We start from the raw sequence: 20,834 nt of genomic DNA on the forward strand, positions 1-20,834 counted from the left end.
AGCAGAAACCTGCAGCTCCAGGAAAGGAAGCGGGTTTTTGGAAATAGTAAAAAATAATTACCTTTCCCAACTAGTACAGGAACCAACAAGAGGAGGGGCACTCCTGGACCTAATCTTAACCAATAGGCCAGACAGAATATCAAAAATAGAGGTGGGGGGGGTCACCTAGGTAATAGTGACCATAACATAGTAAGTTTTTAATTATCCTTCAATAAAATGATTAGAAGAGGGGCTACAAAAACATTAAATTTCAGGAAGGCTAATTTCCGAAAACTAAGAGGACCTTGGGAACATAGACTGTGACAATGCCTTCAGAAATAAAAGTACACAAGAGAAATGGGACATATTTAAGGGCATCCTGGGTAAATCGTGTGAACGACACATACTATATGGGAATAAAAGTAGTAGAAATAAGAGAAATCCAATGTGGTTAACTTCAGCTGTAAGGGGTGCAATAAATGATAAGAAACAAGCATTCAGACAACTAAAACAAGAAGGTAGTGGGGAAGCATTGAGCAACTATAGACAGAATAATAGAATGTGTAAAAAGCAAATAAAAGAAGCAAAAATAGCAACAGAAAGAAGGATAGCCACAGAAAGTAAAACGAATCCCAAAATGTTCTTCACCTATATAAACAACAAAAGACTTAAAACTGAAAATGTTGGTCCCCTCAAAAATAAACTAGGTGTAATGGTGGAGGGGGAAGAGGAAAAGGACAATCTACTAAATACATTCTTCTCTACTGTATTCAGAGGAGAATCCCATAACAGACGACATGAGTAGGGATAATGTAAATCCTCCCATAAATCTCACCTGCCTAACACAACAAGAAGTGGGGAGACGCCTTAAAAACCATTAAAATCCATAAGTCACCAGGCCCAGAAGGTATCCATCCTAGAGTTTTGCAAGAATTAAATACTGTGTTAGACAGACCGTTACTCCTAATATTTAAAGATTCTATTGTTCCACAGGACTGGCGCATAGCTAATGTGGTACCAATATTGAAGAAGGGGTCAAAGAGTGATCCTGAAAACTACAGGCCCGTAAGTCTAACATCTATAGTAGGTAAAGTATTTGAGGGGATTGTAAGAGATGCTATACTGGAGTATCTTAATGAAAATAATCTTATGACGCAGCACCAGCATGGATTTATGAGGGATCGGTCCTGTCAGACTAATCTGATCGGCTTCTATGAGGAGGTAAGTTATAGACTGGACCGGGGGGAGGCTGTGGATGTTGTGTATCTGGACTTTTCAAAGGCATTTGATACTGTGCCGCATGAAAGGTTGGTCTACAAAATGAGGATGCTGGGACTCGGGGAAAACGTATGCAAATGGGTAAGTAACTGGTTGTGTGATAGAAAACAGAGGGTGGTCATTGATGGAACATATTCAGATTGGGTTTTAGTTACTAGTGGGGTACCACAGGGGTCAGTGTTGGGTCCACTTCTTTTTAATATTTTTATTAATGATCTTGTTGAGGGGCTACAGAGTAGAATCTCCATTTTTGCAGATGATACTAAATTGGGTAAAGTAATCAGTACAGAGGAGAATAATATCATATTACAGAGGGATTTGGAGAAGCTAGAGGCTTGGGCGGTGAAATGGCAAATTAAGTTTAATGTGGATAAATGTAAGGTTATGCACTTGGGCCATAGAAATAATAAGTACAGTTATGTGCTAAATAATAAAACACTGGGTAAAACTACTTCTGAAAAGGACCTGGGGGTATTGGTGGACAGTAAACTCAACTTTAGTGATCAGTGCCAGGCAGCAGCTGCCAAGGCTAATAAAATAATGGGATGCATCAAAAGAGGTATAGATGCTAAAGATGAGAACATAGTTTTGCCTCTTTATAAATCACTGGTCAGACCACATATGGAATACTGTGTACAGTTTTGGGCATCGGTATATAAGAAGGACACAGCTGAACTAGAGCGGGTGCAGAGGAGGGCAACAAAGGTCATTAAGGGAATGGGTGGGGTACAGTACCAGGACAGGTTATCAAGCTTGGGGTTATTTACGCTAGAAAAAAGACGTCTTAGGGGCGATCTGATCACAATGTACAAATATATGAATGGACAGTACAGAGATCTTTGTAGTGGTCTTTTTACTCCTAGGTCTGTAACCATGACAAGGGGGCATCCTCTACGTCTAGAGGTAAAAAGATTTCACCATCAGCATCGACGCGGGTTCTTTACTGTACAAGCGGTAAGACTGTGGAACTCTCTGCCACATGATGTTGTCATGGCCGATTCATTAAATAAGTTCAACTTGTATAATATTACAAGTTATGGGCATTAGATTTCCGGTGATGCGTTGATCCAGGGATTGTTCTGGTTGCCATTGGAGTCGGGAGGGAGTTTTCTCCCTGTGGTGGGGCGATTGTTGTCTGCCTCATAGGGGTTTTTGTCTTCCCTGGATCAACACAGTAGGATTTCCCTAGGTTGAACCTGATGGACTCTTGTCTTCTTTCAACCTTATTTACTATGTTACTACTATGTTACTATAGGCTTTAGCTGTCCTAGGGTTCAACTGGGTTTGTTACTGAACTCAAAAGAAATGCCTGCAAGGGAAACTAACAGCAGGTCAGAAGACTATCTAATCTGCTGTTATGGTTCCATAGTGCACAGGATGCAGAGTTTGAAGGTAATTTTCTTACCTTCATCCTCAGCACTGTTCTCGCTAAATGTTCACTTTAATTAAATTTAAATCAGGCAGTTCGGTGCATTGGGCTGATTCGACCCCAGTGCACCATAGCACCTAATCCACATATTAATTAAAATGAAGATTTAGCAAAAATAGCGTTGAGGATGGGGGGGGGGGGTCACCCGCTGCGGATTCCGCAGCTCAACCCTGTTCGCCGATGTGCGCATCTTCGCTGGTCCTCTGCTCGCAGACACTGGTGGACGTGCGCATCTCCAATGGTCCCATAGGCTTCATTCTATGGTTTGCCAGATTCCGCCATCCACTCGAAGAACGAGCGGGGTTCATTCTTCAGGGGGAATCTGGCAAATCATACAATGAAGCCTATGGGACCATTGGAGATGCGCACATCCACCAATGTCCGCAAGCGAAAGCGAGCTGCTGAGTCCGTGGTTGGTGATCAGACAGGATTCTGTAGTGTGGACATACTAATAGGCACTAATACAATATGTGGATCTGCAGTATCTGCCTATGTGCGCACAAAGTATTTTGAGACACATTTTGGCAAATCTTTCAATTACAGCTGTGTCAGGTCCACTACTGGCATTGGTAAAAAAAAAAAAAAAAAAAGACCAAAATAAGGCTCAAAAGAAGGCTTAAAGTACCTGAATACAGCAAAGGCCAGAATAAGAGATCACTAATTAATTATGGCTGTGTAACCCTCTAAATGCTACAGTCAATAGCAAGATTGACAGATAGAGGGCATCTCTTTGTAAGACCCCACAGTTTATGGCAGCTGAAAAACCTGGTCTGCCATCTTAAATGGCATTATATGAAGGATCCAGCACTGCTGTTATTTTCAATGCTTGATGGAGCAGAACTATGATTACATATAATATAGGAGTATATAAAAAAACTTCTGAGGACATCAGTCTCACTACTCTTTTGCTTTCTTTTTTGAGGTATACATTGTATTTTAGGTCTTTACTTTACTGCTTAGCTTAATATACCCTTATTAAAAATTTACTACATGAGTCAGTAGGTTACATAAATGCTGCCTCTGCCATTGTAATGAGTATCCAGAGTATAATTAAAGCCTGAAATGTAATATTTACCATTCTTAAATATAAAGTAGAAAAGAATTACAATTGTAAAAGTCATTAAGGGCCATTTAGAGACTGTTTTCTACTGAGTGCTGTTAAGACCTACAACCGCTATATAGTCGATCCAATGCAATTCAAAAGGAAAAAGAATTTCCAGCACTCACTAGTCCATGAAGCAGGGACAAGCTTTATTTCACTTTCATGAGAAGTGCTCCGCAGCGCAGTCTGCACCCCCTGTATACCTTTCCCCGCTTCTCATGAAAATGAAATAAAGCTTGTCCCTGCTTCATGGACCGGTGAGTGCTGGAAATTCTTTTTTCTTTTGTATTGCATTAGATAGATAGATATGTTTACTGTTGTTTTAATAAACTCTGCATATATTGTAATCCTATTAAAAGCTAATATAACAAACTTTGCAATGTATCTTACCAGAGAAAAATGCCTTTGTCCACTAAGCTAGTTCCTTTCCTGACAATGTCCCAGATTTGTGTTTCACTTTTTAAAAAACAGCTTAATCCCATCTTTAGAGAGGAAAAACAGACTCGGCTCACTGAGGAATCAGGTTACATGCTGCCTATGTAACTCTAAAGAGCTAAGGGGGGAGAGGAGAGGGGACTGGCAAGAGAGCCAGAGGTAGACAATAATATATACCTAGACTGTTGACAGACTACAGGAATTTACAGTATTAGATTTCACCCCAGTGCAGGATGTACAGCTTAAACTGCTTAGTACTGCTCTATAATGCTACTTAGAGTATGCTATACAGATATAGGGCAGCAGGGTACCTTCTTTTGACAGAGATGGACAGTTATTGCAAATCCTGATTCTACACAAAGGTACTCTAATATAGTGGTAGAAGCTGCGTACAAATTAACAAATTATTAAACACTAAGCATGCTCCAAATGTTAAAATAAAGTTTGCCTACAGACTTAAGTACATATGTTCAAAATGTTAATAACCAGTGAGACATATGCATCAATTCAACCTGCTAGAATAACTCTATACAGTACTTACCGAGTATGTCACTCCAGTAGAGGAAACTGGAGAAACTTCAGTCATAGTAGCATCAATGACAACTAGTGAATCAAGTTGTGGATAAAGACTCTCCATCTCTGGCTCTTCAGATAAGTTGTCTTCACTTCCCACCAGACTCTCTTTCTCAGCTTCGCTGTCTGGCCAAGCTTCTATCACAGAAAGCACTGTGGTCTTATCTGGCAAGATGTCCTCAGTGCTTTCAGTCATTGATAAAAAGTCATCCAAACTTTCATTGGCTGTTGCCTCTGTGTCCATGCTGTCCTGAACTTCAAGTTCCTCTTCTACCTTTTTGTTATCTAATGTACTATCAAGACTGCTTTGTTTTTTTCCACTTGCCGATACTGGCTTCATGTGAAGGTAAAGTGCATTTTTACTTGTCTCCATTGAGGCATTGTCATCTGTGCTAAAACTATGGTCTGAGTACCCAGATGTGATAGAGAAGTTCCTGGAGGAAGGATGGCCTGAATCTGGAGAGCAAGTCCCATTAGGTACGGTCCCATTGGGTATCTTTGAAGGTTTACTGTCCTCACTTCTAATGTCTGTCTGATCAGCTTCTTCTACAGACTCAAACACCTGCATAGTGAAGATGGTACAGTATTAAGCTCCTGTATGTCTGCATTAACTAAAGTGTCACTGTCATTTAAATTTTTTTGCAGAAATCAATAGTACAGGCCATTTTAAGAAACTTTGTAATTGGGTTTATTAGCCAAAAAATGCATTTTTATCATGAAAAAGCAGTTTGAAGCTCTCCCCCCTGTCTTTGTGGTTTTCTATGGAAAGGGTGGAGGGAGACGAGGCACCAAAACAGGACAACAAAGAGTTAATTTAGAGCTATATCACGGCGCTATCTCCTCTGAAGTCAGCAATGACCTCTCTGACCTCTAAATACCGGCTTTCACACAGCTCCCACTGTATAATCCTTTGTTCTCTGCGCTCTGCTGGTGACTAATCTCCCTCCTCCCCTCTCTATATTAGACAGGGCTCGACTGAGGTAAAAGTCGAGATTTCCTGATAATGAGTAGTGGATGAGAGAGAGGAGGGGGGGGGGGGACCTGGGGAAAGTCTTTTTGAATGCAGATAATGGCATATTTGCCTAATAAACCCAAATACAAAGTTTCTTATCCTCTTAACGACGCATGACGGGTATACCAGTCATGCGGCCGTTAAGAGTAAACAGAGAGGGCTCCCGGCGTGAGCCCTCTCTGCAGCGCACGGTCCCCGGTTGCTAAGTGCAGCCAGGGACCGCGTGTATTAGCCGGCGCGGCCGATCGCCGTGGCCGGCTAATTAACTATTCAAATGCCGCTGTCAAAGCTGACATCTGCATTTGAATAGCAGCTGTGCCCCCTCTCCCTGGTGTCCAGTGGGGGATCTCCCCCCCGCAATGCAATCGCGGAGGGGAGATCCGTTCTAATGAGCCGGCCGGGGCTCAGCGTCGGAATGACGCTGATCCCGGCTCGGTAATCTATTCAGATGGTCTGCAGCAGACCATTATAATAGAGCACCGATCTGATGGATCATTGCTCTATTATATACACAGGATTGATCTCAATGGGAGATCAGTCCTGTGTATATAGAAGTCCCCCAGGGGGCTTCACATTACGGTAAGGGAAAGTTAAAAAAAAGTGTTTTTATTAATAAAAAAATCCCCTCCACTAATAAAAGTCTGAATCACCCCCCTTTTCCCATTTTACAAATAAAAATAAATAAACATGTTTGCTATCGCCGCGTGCGTAATCGCTCGAACTATTAATTAATCACATTCCTGATCTCGCACGGTAAACGGTGTAAGCGCAAAAAAATCCCAAAGTGCAAAATTGCGCATTTTTGGTCGCATCAAATCCAGAAAAAATGTAATATAAAGCGATCAAAAAGTCGCATATGCGCAATCAAGGTACCGATAGAAAGAACACATCATGGCGCAAAAAATGACACCTCACACAGCCCCATAGACCAAAGGATAAAAGCGCTATAAGCCTGAGAATAGAGCGATTTTAAGGAACGTATATTTGTTAACAATGGTTTTAATTTTTTACAGGCCATCAGATACAATAAAAGTTATACATGTTACATATCGTTTTAATCGTAATGACTTGAGGAACATATATAACAACTACGTTTTTCCATAGGACACACAGCGTAAAAATGAAGCCCCCCCTAAAGAAAAATAATTGCGTTTTTTTTTCAATTTGACTGCGCATATAATTTTTTTCTGGTTTCGCAGCATATTTTATGGAAAAATTCAGCCTGTCATTGCGAAGTACAATTAGTGACGCAAAAAATAAGGGCTCATGTGGGTCTGTAGGTGTAAAATGCAAGTGCTATGGCCTTTTAAGCACATGGAGGAAAAAACGAAAACGCAAAAACGAAAGTTAGCACGGTCCTTAAAGGGTTAAAATCGCCTGTACTATTGATTTCTCCAAAAAAACAAACAAAAAAACATGACACTTCAATAAATCTCAAACAGCAGGGATGTATAGATTATTAAAGCATAGCATTGAGTGTCACTTTTACAAATAATACATACCACCAGTCCACAAAAAAAGCCACAATGATGCAATAACCAGAGTATGTTTTCTTAGAAATAAGTATCAAAATGAACATACAAGGGCATTTTTTAAATTAAATTAGAACTTGGCTGCTCAATATTGTTACATCTACTTTTGTTAGTCCAACTATTTACCACTAGAGGACGCCATACATGGGGTCACTCCAGTATCCAGACCATTTCTAACCTTCTGAAGATTGTGGTAAACTGCAAAAAAAAACAAAAACAACATGGCTAATATGTCAGCAGTCTAGTACACAGTACTGGTACAATGACTTCCAAAGAATGCCAGTGTTTCTGCCAAGTTGGTTTTATGAAGACAGCGCCATTTGTTAGATTGCCTACATGCTGGGAGTTGGGTGAACTATTTTATTTGCAAACAATTAAGTTGACTCCCAACAGACAGTTTTTAACAAGCAATGCAAATGTAAGTTTCTACTTGCAGAGTAAGTGGTTTTGGCTCATGTTATGGATATTTCATAATGAGCAGAGCAATGCTCAGCCACTTTACTCAAGATAATTATAATACACAGCCGATCAGAGCTTTTTAGATGGTATCTAAACTATTTATAGATTTCATAATGCGCTGCACAGGTATTTCTGCTTCAAAAAATTTCAAACACTGTAACCCGGTAGATCCGGTCCTTATGATGGTTTCAGACAATGGGGGACATGCTACCATGATTTTGAAACTATTGCACTCCACCCTCAATAGGGCGCATGGCGTACTAACAAATAGTGGTACCTGTGCTAAAAAGGGGGCGTGGTTTAAATGGGACAATGTGCGCCAAGATCTTGGAGCACAATTTTGGTACACCAACTACTAGATGGTCCGAATAAGACAACCTATAAATGCTGCTAAGTTTCGAAACAGCATGAGCCAAGGTGATAAATATGGTGCATTTGTAGACTTTGTGGTATAATTGTCAAAGAACTAGAATCTTAAAAAATAAAAATAAAAGTTGCATGTGAAGGGTTCTTTCAAATCTGATGTGGATTTTTTTGTGGCAATTTTAATTTTTCCTCCTCGTCTTCTAAGAGGTATAGCGCTTTTATTTCTCCATCTACAGGGCCTGGTAAGGACTTTTTTTTTCAGGAATACAATGTCCTTTGTAATGGCGCCTTTCAATCTACCATAAATTTGTATGATGGAACCCTAAAAACATATTTATGGGGTAAAATTGGAAAAAGTGCAATTTTGTAACTTTTGCACTTCATAGTAAAACTGACATGTTATTTTTATTCTATATGTCAGTCCGAATATGATGTTTCCCCAAAAATAAGACAAAGTCTGGGCTTTGAGATTTTTTAAAAACACTTATTTTTAAAAAATTTTTAAAGTCCCCCTGAGGAACTATTACCTGCAATTATTAGATTGCATATACTGTTCGACGCTATGCCACTGTATAGCATTGATCAGTGTAATCGGTGCTCTTCTCATAGAGCCTGTCTGAGGTACTGTAGGCTCTACGGCAAGATTGCTGATTGGACTGCACAAAGGTAAGTTGAACCCTTCTGGCAGTCCGGGAAAGCAATCAAGACCTTGCAATCACGCTGTGGGGGTCTCTATCGGTAAGTGACAGGAGCTGCGCCTGCCACTTTTAAAATGACGTTTAAAAAGGGTAAATTACAGGCAGACGGTCCTCACCTGCTATGAAACTTAAATAATGGTGTAAACATACACCATAGGTCGTCTAGGGGTTGATCTAGAATTCTTTTTGTCAATTAGGGTACGTGCACACTGCGGAATGGTGATGGATATCGGAATCCACCCGTTCATAGAATGGAGTCGCAGTGTGCACGTATCCTTACTGTGGTTTGGAAATTTGCTGTAGAAACACAGTGAGTCGAGTCTGTAGCAAAATCTGTGGATTTAAAAAAAATATATATATATATATATTTATTTAAATTTATTTATTTATTTATTTTTATTTTCTAAATGTACAAATCTGCCGCAGCAAATATGAAACAATCACATATCCTGGATTTTCTGCAAATAATCTGCAGTTTACCCATCATGTGTTAAAGGCCCCTTTAATATGATCTAAATCAAAATGTCATGGATGAAAAACCAAAATAATGTGCAGCATGGACCCCAGGCACATCAGAAATAGTGTGCAAACACATTCTGACTATTTTCCAGCACACTGTTTATAAGCCTTAATTAGGAGAACATCATTCATGTGCACTGAGCTTGTCCTGGGCCAAAGGAGCTCCAAGGCAACAAACGTTAATGAGGGCAATGTATTATCCTAGAAAATATTAAAAGAGAGTAAAAATTACATTAGTTACACTAGTCTTAACCAGTTAAGGTCCAGGTTATTTTGGGCGTTCTTGACCAGACACCATTCAGCTGTTTTTAGTACATGTTCATTTTAAAGACTAAATTTGTATTTTTGTATCAAAGCTTTTTTTTTTTTGGACAAAGCATATTTCATTTCTTGCAATATGTATATATATTATTTAAACATTTTTTGTTGATTTCGTTTTCAATTGGATTAATGGACAATTAAAGTGTAGTTTCATTTTGAATAGATATTATCATTATATATCATCAATGATATCTGGCATACTACTGGCTTACCTGTGTACTTGTACTGGAATCACTCTGTAGACGAGCATGATTTTGTCGATCCGAACTACAGCTTTGGGAAGACTGAAAAAGAACATTTAACCATTGCTTAAAACCAATACAAACGAACAAACATAATTTGAGTTTTAAACTATATTTTCCATGCAGTGAGCAAATGGCTGCAAAAAGTGATTTTAAACACTTTCTATCAAAATGTCTTTTTAGAGAGCAGCATACAGCATATTTAGTATTGTAACTTATCAGTCAGTTATTAGAATTAGTGTTAAAAGTTGTTACATTTGTATTAAAGAGACACTGTCACCCCCTATTTGCATTCTGACTACTCTCCACAGGTGTAAAGCTTTCATTACTTATTTTATATCACACCTCATGGTGCTTGTTCTGGTAAAAAGTCGTTTTTATCACCTGTGGATTAGTATATGTGGGCGGGGCCTCGAGGTTTATGTGACACATCGCTCCGCCCCTAGCACCACTTAGCCCCGCCCCCGACCATTACGTCATCACAGCATAGGCCCCTCCCCCTCAGCGGCCATTGGTGTGGGACAATCTAGGGGTTGGGCCCTATAGCTTTAGGTTGGCCCTTCCAATAGCTGCTGAGGGGCGGGGCCTATGCGACAATGTCGTCACATATTGGGGCGGGGCTAAGTGACGCTAGGGGCAGAGCGATGTGACACATAGACCACGAGGCCCCGCCCACATATACCAATCCACAGGTGATAGAAACAACTTTTTACCAGAACAAGCACCATGAGGTGTGATATAAAATAAGTAATGAAAGCTGTAACATTTACCCTGTACACCTGTGGAGAGCAGTCAAAATGCAAATAGGGTGTGACAGTGTCACTTTAAAACATTTAGAAGCCTACAGATGCAGCTGCTACACAGAAATTAAAAAGGCAGTATATAATATGAATGATGCTAAGGGGAAACAGCTGCAAAATATCTGCTGTTGGAAATAACAGGTATTGTGCTGTGTGTGTATAGGCAGAAATCTATTAATGAAGCTCAGCAGGGCAGGGTGAGGCCAGCTGTAGCCACCTTAGTGACTCAAAGCCCAATTACCAGACAGCTTTAACCCATTAGTGACCACCCATAGGTGCTTTTAAAGCACTTAGGAGCTTCTCGACAGGGGCAGCCTGGCTGCCTGGCACAATGCTGTGATCCTGGCAGTTTTATAGCCAAATCCTGACTATGGCATATAATGGATCTGCCAGTCTCTCTTACCACATCAACAGCCCAATGACAAAATTGCAGGGAGCCTATGGGTTTCCATGGCGGCCAGCGGCATCCAGGCCTGCCATACACACGTCAGAATACAGCCATGCTGGAAGCATTGTTCGTCTACTACAGTAGTAGTACAGTGCATTATATGAGCAATCAAAGGATCGCTAGTAAAGGGCACCTTAAGGGGCTATTTAAAAAATGAAAAAACAAGTTTAATAAAGTACCCACACCCAAAAGAAAACGCATAAATTCCCCTTAAAAATTATTTTATAAAACTTAAAATAATTTTAAAAGCCCTGTTTATACGTATTTAACAGGCTTTGAACTATAAAACTATATTATTATTTATCCCGCACGGAACCACATAAGAGAGCGACAAAAACTTTTATGTACCTAAAGAGATACCAATAAGAAAACTCACCCACCTACTTCTGTCAAGAAAAAAAAATTAGTTTTTTTTTCCTTTTCTTTTTAAGTCTAAGGTTTCAAACCAGTAAAACTTAAAAAAAGAAACAAACAATTTTGTATAGCTGTAATCATACTGACCCAAGAAATATAAAAAATACAACATTGTTTTTACTGCCCAATTAATAGCATAGGTTAAAAATGCAAAAAGATAAAAAGACAGAAAAAGAATCGCTTTTGCTTCTTTAGGCTCACACATACAGTATGGCAGTGGATTTCAAGCTGCACGTTCCACAGCAAAATCTGCTGCGATACGGTGTCCTGTCATTATCTATGGCTTTACATACTCATAGCGGATTTTTCATTTCGATGCGAGTGTTGATTTGTTCAACACTGTACTATAAAATCCAGAGCATGAAGTACGCATCAGTACAAGTTTATGGACCCTTAATCATAACTGCTTGTAGTAAAAAGAACTTGTTTCTGTTTCATACTGGCTTTGGATTGAGCGCCATGAAAATCCTGAAATGTTCTCTGCAAGAGACTCAACAATTTAGGCTGGGTTCACACCAAGTTTTTGCAATCCGTTTTTCTCCTCCATTTTTTGCAAAAAATGATGGAAAAAACACGGATGCAATTGTGTGCATCCGTTTTTTCATTGACTTCCATTATAAAAAAAAAATTGGTTCAAACTTTTTTTTTTTTTTTTGCGGACACAAAAAAGAGGTCGACTACGTTTTTGAGTATGTTAAAAGAAAAACGGATGTTTTGATCCTTTTTTGTGTAAGTCAATGGAAAAACGGATCAAAACGGATGCACACAATTGCAACTTTTTTTTAAATCCATTTTTCATCCGTTTTTTTTAAAAGAAAAAACAAACAAAACACAGATAAATAAAAAAAAAAACGGATTGCAAAAACGTAGTGTGAACCCAGCCTTATGTGGGTTTTATCCAATGAAATACAGGGGAATACACTGCGTTACTGCAACATATTCAAAACTCTACAACCAACCTCATTGCTGACTGTGGAGTCTCTGTGCATCATCCGCTGGATCTGTATGTCTAGACTGGCTCCAGAAGAACATTTTAATAAAGCAGCTGCATGGGATTCCTTTTCTCTTTGCCGTACAATAGCCTCACAACCAAGCCACTCTGCCATGGTCTGTTCATAGCAGGCACGGATTTGATCATCCACCTAGCGCAAGAACAAAGAACCAGAAAAGCGAGATGTATAGTATGAATTCACATCTAGAAATTACATAAATGACTGCACACAGTACAGTTCCCCACAGGCAATTACTGCCTGTAAGCCTACAGATTTTCTTATAATCAGGTCTGTGTATCATAGCAACATATAGCACATCCCTATGTTTTAACAATACCATATGGACTGCAACAGGGACTGCTTAATCAAATGTCTGCTGATGCTTCTGGGTAAGCAGACTTTATCTATTATTAGACATAAAACAGAAGGGAAAAATAAAAAGACTATTGTGTCATATTTTATAAGAATAAGATTTAAAAAATATCATAAAAATCCACAATTAAAATCATTGATTAAAGGGGTTGGCCACTAAATAGTAAAATTACTCGGTGTACAGTATTAGTAAGTGTACACACTGTATATACTGACAGCAGCTTCCTGTGCACTTTACAGAGCTAAAATCAATCAGACTCCCCTCCTCCAGGCTGGGTGGCCCTGCTCTGTGGCGAGTCTGTCCATAAGATGGCCGACATGAAGGAGCAGGTGACCATGCCCCACCCCCAAGTGTCAAAAACTGAGCCTTTATATGCCCATGGTGGACACTGGGGGGCGGTGCATGGTCACATGCTCTTCCTTATCGGCCATCTTATGGACAGACTCGCCACAGAGCAAGGCAGCCCAGCCTGAAGAAGGGGAGTCTGATTTTAGCTCTATGAGGTACAAAAGGAAGCTGCTGTCAGTAAGGGCTGTGAGTACACTTACTAATACTGTAGACTGAACAATTTTACTATAGAGTGGCCAACCCCTTTAACTTTCAAAAATACCTCTTTTCTCTCTGCATCTGTCATTCCAAACCGATAGTGTCCAAGAAGAAAAGGCCAGACTTCTTTCCGGATCTCGTGCTGAATTCCCCCATAAAAAATAAGACGTAAAAGTTCCTGTTCTTCATATCTCTGATTAAAGAAGACAAAAATATTCAATATAACAACATTATGAAATAAGATGAATATGTGCAGTTTTTACTCAAATATATCCTCTCTGGCTAGTGCACCATTAACAATAGCACGTCACATCTGAAGTACTTAAAGGGGTTATCCAGTGCTACAAAAACATGGCCACTTTCTTTCAGAGACAATCCAACTTTTGTCTCCAGTTTAGGTGCGGTTTGCAATTAACCTCCATTCACTTCAATGGAACTAAGCAGCAAAACCCGCCCAAGCTGGAGACTAGAGTGGGGCTGTCTCTGGAAGAAAGTGGCCATGTTTTTGTAGCGCTGGATAACCCCTTTAATAGGTATACTCTGGCTAGCGTACTGTTGCTTAGAGCAAAGCTTCTCAATTCCAGTCCTCAAGCCTCACCAACAGGTCATGTTTTGAGGATTTCCTTAGTATTTCACATGTGATATAATTATAGTCAGTGCATCAGGTATCATCATCACATGTGTTCTCGGTATGGGAAATCCTCAAAACATGACCTGTTGGTGAGGCCTGAGGACTGGAATTGAGAAGCACTGGCTTAGAGAACTCTCTTGGCTAATGGGGCACTTTCTTAGCGTACTGTGCAAGAAAACTATTTCTACTTTAGTAATTTCTTCATTATGTTCTCCTGCCTGTGTACCAATTCAACATCTCATTATAGTGCCGTGACTATAGATGTGCTGAAGGTAAGGAATAGACATTAGCAAACCTCGAGCATGCTCGAGTCCATCCGAACCGGATCGTTTGGCATTTGATTAGTGACGGCTGCTTAAGTTAGATAAAGCTCCAAGGTTGTCTGGAAAACATGGATACAGTCAATGACTATATCCATGTTTTTTAGATAGCCTTATGGTTTTATGCAACTTCAGTAGCCACCACTAATCAAATTTGGGTTTGGATGGACTTGAGCATGCTCGAGGTTCGCTCATCTCTAGTAAGGAAACATCAGCTCAGGTTTCCTGTACTAATGATTGAGGGGATCCTAGAAGGGCGGGCCCTATTTATCTAAATTTTAAATGTTGTTAGTTGAAAGATTCCTTTGAAGGGGTATTCCCATCTCAACTAGCATATGAAAACTTGTTGGCCTTGTTAACTTTAACTTTTTAACTCCTTCTCCCGATATGCTGCTCTTTCTCTCCCATTGTTGACAGCTTTTTCTCAAGGTTACCGATCACCACACTGTATATACAACCAGCCAGACCACTGCTTTTAGAACATAGTGTTGTCAGTAACCTAGACAGTGGGCTGTCAACAATGGGAGGAAAACAGCAGCATATCAGGAGAAGGCAAGTTTGCTAAATTTGCAAAAATGTTTAAACTATGTTAGTTGAGATGGGAATACCCCTTTAACTTTTAGGGTATGTTCACAATGAGTAAATGTGGTGGAACTCTCCGCCACGGAATCCCGCCTGCCTCAGTGTGCCATAGCCTGTCTATGAGAGGGCTTGTGCGCCTCTGCTCCGGACACTCTCAATTGTCAATTGCCAATTGCCACCTGCCAATTCTTTGCGCGGAGAGCAGCTTGAGCGGAGGTGTGCGAGCCCTCTCATAGACAGGCTACAGAAGACTGAGGCAGGCGGGATTCCGCGGTGGAATTCCAACACATTTACTCAGTGTGAACATACCCTTAGTGTAGCCTCATTCACAAATAAAATCTGATCATGTGTCAGTTGGATCAAAAATGATTTACGCCCCTGGTTTACACAGTGTAGATAAGTTCTCTAGCAAAAGTTAAACTGCTATGAAACTTTTTTTTTATACTTTACATTATGTTTGAACAGTGTTAAGTAATTTCCCATGAAAACAAAATTTACTCACCGTACTATCATCCAAATATTTTTGCCATATATCTAACGTAAGGCCAGAGCTTGCATCAACTGGGACATCCGGATAAACTATTTTATGATTTACCAGTGCAGATAAGTGTGTTCTTACAGTAGATAAATGTCTGCAGTAGGCAAGCCCTAAAAACAAAAGTATACAGTTGATCTTTAAAACTAATACTTCTGAAAAGAGCATTAACGCCTCAGCATTATGCCCAGCACATTTATGGTGATGGATGCCTGCCTTTAAGGACCAGCGCCATGAATGTACTACATAGTGGTAACCTAAACACAAAAGCGGTGTCCATGACATCATCCATGTGAGGACAGCTGTTACTGACTGCCAGCTTCCAGTGGCAACAGGAGACATATTTTAGCCATGTAACCACTAAACAAAAGGAAGGGGGCTCCCTTTGTTGTCTCATCACCAATGGTCAAAACAGTAAAATTTCTGGCCTAAAAGGGAACCTGTCATCAAGAAAATGTTACCTATAAGCTATCGGCATCATGTTGTAGAGCAGAAGAAGTTGATTGGATTGAGATATATATCTATATAATCTCAATCTAATGAACTTCTTCTGCTCTACAACATAATGCTAATGCTTAGGTAGCACTTGCTGGATGACAGGTTCCCTTTAAGGCCAGAAAGGTTTATACTTAATAAATATATCTTTATTGGAAAAGATTTATTATAACTTGTAATTTATTGATTGAAGCCTCTGATCCTTCCATGCTAAGGAGTCCAGTAAATAATCATAACTGACACCACCCACTGGACTCCTTAACACAGGATGATCAGGAATTTTATCCAACATATTACATGTTACAATTTATACTGAAACTTTTCTCACAAAGATAAAAAACAATCTGCTCAGTTCTTTCTGCTCTATAACATGATGAAGATAGCATTGTATAGATGATAGGTTCCCTTTAATTCTAAGCATCATGGAAGAGACCATGCATTGCTCAGCACCTTCCTAATCCCTACAGTCACAGCAGTTTTGCCATTTCTTCTAGGTAAGGGTAAGCGTAAAAAGTACAATAAAACATCTGCAATAATGTATGCTTAGCTTTTTACATTTCTGTTGAGGAATTCTGGGCTTCTCTTTCTTGGAGGATTCAGCTATATGGGCGAGTTTTAAAGCATATCAAAACTATATCTCCTGTCATGCTGTGAGCCTCCTTGTTAGTAATATGTGTGCGTACCCTCCCCAGTTTAATAGTTCCTGTGCTCGATTGGCAATAGGCTTACAGCACAGCCCAGCCCATGGATCATCCCACAGTGGTGTTGTTAATGGGGGGCTAGGTTTGCGCTTATATGCCAGTGCAACCCGACCCACTGCAGAGACGGGGGACGCATTTCCACATCTCTGATGAGAGGGGGGACAGAAAAGGGAACAAGACAGAACTTAAGACTTAAGAGAATTACCTGCAGCCTTTTCAGTTATTGATGGGGGTGAGCGACATGTAGCAAAACAGGAACGGCACATCAGCCTTTACTACATCATATTACAAACCTGACATGATTGCTATTTAGAATTGAATGGTGTAAAAAAAAATTAACAATTTTTTCCTATCTGTTTTAAAATTAAAGGACAACTCCCGCGGGACCCCCCCAAAAAAAAAAAAAACACAGACACACACAGACACCATACTCACCATCCCTCCGGTGACGATCGCCACTCCATTCGCCCGCCGTCCGCCTCACCGTCACCGCCATCCAGCGATGTCTCTGTCTTCCAGGTCCTGGGGATGGAGAAGGCTGCCAGTGCGCTTGCGCACCGGCAGCCTTTTCATTGGCTGGAGCGCATCACATGGCTTCCAGCAACCTCCGCCAATCAGGGCTGAGCAAGCTGGAAGCCATGTGATGCGCTCCAGCCAATGAAAAGGCTGCTGGTGCGCATGTGCACCAGCAGCCTTTTCCGTCCCATTCACTCTCTATGAAGACGCCGAGGAGGAAGAAGACCCGGACCGCCCCCCGGCTCTGACGTCGTCGTCACCAGATGCCGCCCGGGAGAAGAAGACCGTGACGATCGTAATAGGTAATGTATATATTCTTTAACTTCCGGGCGGGGGGGTCGGGGGTCCGAAAGTGGGGGAAGGGGGCCAGAACGGGTATTTAACCACATTACAAAGTTATATAACTTTGTAATGTGTGTTAAATAAGCTAAAAAAATTTTTTGTGGGAGTTGTCCTTTAACAACTAATCTTCAAGTACATAAAGTGAAAGGAAAACCTTTATAAAATAAACCACTGTAAACATACTTACACCCATAGAAGGCTCTGGAGACAATTTGATACTTCATATTGTCACACAACATTTTAAGAGGTGCCCTTGAATAAAAATAGTTTTATGTTAATACCATTTTAAAATTATGCTAAAAGAACGCACACACAATATACAATATAAAGATTTTTTTTTTTTTTTAGTTTAGATATACAAAAAGTCTTGATAAAACTAAGTAACTTAGTAGAGTAGATAAAATGAATAAATTTCATATGTGCATATTTGTATATCATATACGTTCTTTATACAAGTGAAAGAAGGAAAAGAAAAGAAAGAAAAAAAGAAAGAAAGAAAAAACAGAAAGAAAGAAAGAAAGAAAAGAAAAAAAGAAAGAAAAGAAAAAAAGAAAGAAAAGAAAAAAAGAAAGAAGCCATGTGTAGTACCTTTTTATATATAAGTGCATACACAAAGTAGGTGAAAAGGTGGTAGGTGTAAATTTAGGGAAATTACAATTAAAACAAGATTATCTCAGTGCTGGAGGGGTCATTGCTCATTGCTCTGTATGTACAGAACCAGGGTAAGAAGCCCCATTGTACCATGCCCATTGTTTTACACACAATTCAAATACAGATCTCTTTTATACTTACCTCTCATGATTGCACCCATTGGATGGACCTCCATCTGAAGACCCACTCTGAGAGCAGGAGGAGCAGGAGGACTTGCGAGTACTGGGCTGCCACATTGAAGGCAACCCAACCCCCTGAGGATCTATAAAATCCTGAGGCACTAAAAAGGAAACAGATCATCAGAGAATACAACCACGATTCTACTCAAAAACGAGATTTTTATAATCTGGGCCAAATCACCACAGGTGACAGACATTGTCTTTAATCAGCTATTTTTTATACAAACATGAATGTGCACCATCCACGGGAAAAAGACTTGTTACTGCAGATCACTGTTTTTATGTATCCACACTGTACTTTATATAAAAGAATTGAATTGTGATGACAGTATGGAACTGAAAATAGTGGTCACAAAAGAGTTAAACACTCACAGGTATCATGTATCACCAAACAGTTCAAATAATATTATTGTCTGGAAGGCGCACATTCATAGCAGTACATAAAATGTTATTCTTATATACCACGTACCAGCAGAAACAGAAAAACAGATTTTCATTCTATATAATTTAGTCTTTCTGATTAGGAAACCATGTGATTTCACTAAATGTCGTAAATTAAAATGATTATTGGGAAATAGATCAGGGTGACGATACAGGTTTATCATATACAATGATGATTAAACAGTAATTACGAGATCCTGCATAACCCACATTTAGAAGCAACACATTTTATTATCCATAATTCCAAGCAAGCACTTAAAGGGGTTTTCCCAGCTTAAAATGGGATGTAATATCTAGAGGATATGCCATCACTGTGTGTGAGGGGTGTTTGTCTTATGGGACTTCCACTAATAGTGATAACCAATGGGAAGCAACATTAGTACATTTGAAACTTTATCAGCCATAAAGCGATCGCATATTCTACAGCTATGCCATGGATTTATACAATGGGAATACCCCTTACGTTAGCTTAAGACCAAAAGGGAAGCAGTATGAGCTGGTAGCCATCATGTTGCCATCTGTTAAAATTGTAATAGAGTAAACAAATACATTACATTGATCTGCATATAACAAATATAACTAACAAAAGCCTTTGATGGCAAAAAAATATGGCAAAATCATAGAATATAGTGGATTACATAGTGGTAGGTGTATAACACTATGCTCCTCTAGGTTTATTTGCAATGAAGAACACGGATAATAATAAAAAAAAAAAAAGCTAAGTTAAGGATACACCAATATATTTTATAATATCAAATTTAATGGGACCATTCTAACACAAGTTATCGGATATATTTGGAAAGATGGTGGTACCAGCACATACAGTTACTAACAAAGTGTATTAAAGCAGACCCGGAATGGTAGGGATATGGCAGGGCTTCTCAGCATGTATTTGGACCAATGCAGTTTGACTTGCTGGCCTCACATGGTAAGTGGTGATGGAACATGAGGGATGTGTTAATGAAGGATTAAAATGATGGTGCACAGTAACTACAAACAAAGGAAAAGCACAATGTGAATACTTTACAGTCATGCCAGCAATACTACTCATTTGTGTTGCCTAAAAGAGTGGGTAGTCTTCTTTTTGTGTTGATTTTAGACCGCAGACTACATGATATGTTAAAAATAAAGCAATTCTCATTTCACATAATCGTGGTCTCTTTGCAGCAGCCTGAGGTGGCCAGGAAGCTTAAAAGAGCCAAAATAGATGAGTCACATAAAAAGTGTAGCTCACAGGGCTGAGTAGAGTTAGTAAGTCCCATTAACGTTGATGAGAGTTACGTAAGCTTCATAACTCACCCATTATGGCTGTGTTTTCCTTCCTGACCACCTCAGGCTGCTACAAACAGGCTAGATGGGGGCAAGGAAGCCTTAATTATGTGAGATAGAAATAACCCTTTAAGAAAGTGACTTATTAAATTAATTTCTATTCTTTCCGAGATCTGCTTATTTCACCGGGATCATGTGACAATCTAACGTGTTTAGGGGCTACCCAACTCTCCAGCAGATACTAGGAAAAGGAAGGATTGCTATGGGTGGTGTCTGGCAGCGACCAATTTCTCTCTCCTAATTGGAGAAAAAACCCCATTAAAGCTTGGCTGAGCTGAATATGATGTTTTGGGGGAGTTGCGACAAATAAATGTTGGCCAAACAGTTATGGCCACCTTTACCCCCTAACTGACCAAAAAACGCATGTATGCCGCTCAATGAGAACCAATCATAACAATGCGCACCAAACAATGTTGTTTATTGTAAAAACACAACGCATTTCGGCTCTCAAAATCTCATGGAGCATCCGGTATATTTAAGTCACTCAGAAGCCACAACAATCGTCCGGGTCCCTCTACTGGGCTAGGGGTCACGGATATTTACAAATATACACAACATTACTCAAAAAACAATACACAGATCACACAAATGATC

General features: G+C 39.8%; 1 protein-coding gene across 2 annotated transcripts in view; it reads right to left on the bottom strand.

Annotated features, from left to right (window-relative positions):
• The window catches only part of SGSM1 (small G protein signaling modulator 1), a 113,301-nt gene that overhangs the window by 13,450 nt on the left and 79,017 nt on the right, over positions 1–20,834 (bottom strand). For both annotated transcript variants that reach the window (XM_069964108.1, XM_069964109.1), the window contains 7 exons: positions 18,433–18,571; positions 17,828–17,892; positions 15,554–15,699; positions 13,583–13,711; positions 12,567–12,749; positions 9,916–9,987; positions 4,765–5,358 (listed from right to left, as the gene is read on the bottom strand). In XM_069964108.1, coding sequence (XP_069820209.1) covers positions 4,765–5,358; positions 9,916–9,987; positions 12,567–12,749; positions 13,583–13,711; positions 15,554–15,699; positions 17,828–17,892; positions 18,433–18,571 — 1,328 coding nt within the window. The remainder of the gene's footprint in view (positions 1–4,764; positions 5,359–9,915; positions 9,988–12,566; positions 12,750–13,582; positions 13,712–15,553; positions 15,700–17,827; positions 17,893–18,432; positions 18,572–20,834) is intronic.

Source organism: Dendropsophus ebraccatus, chromosome 3 (assembly GCF_027789765.1).
Source record: "Dendropsophus ebraccatus isolate aDenEbr1 chromosome 3, aDenEbr1.pat, whole genome shotgun sequence".
In the NCBI taxonomy this organism is placed as follows: domain Eukaryota; kingdom Metazoa; phylum Chordata; class Amphibia; order Anura; family Hylidae; genus Dendropsophus; species Dendropsophus ebraccatus.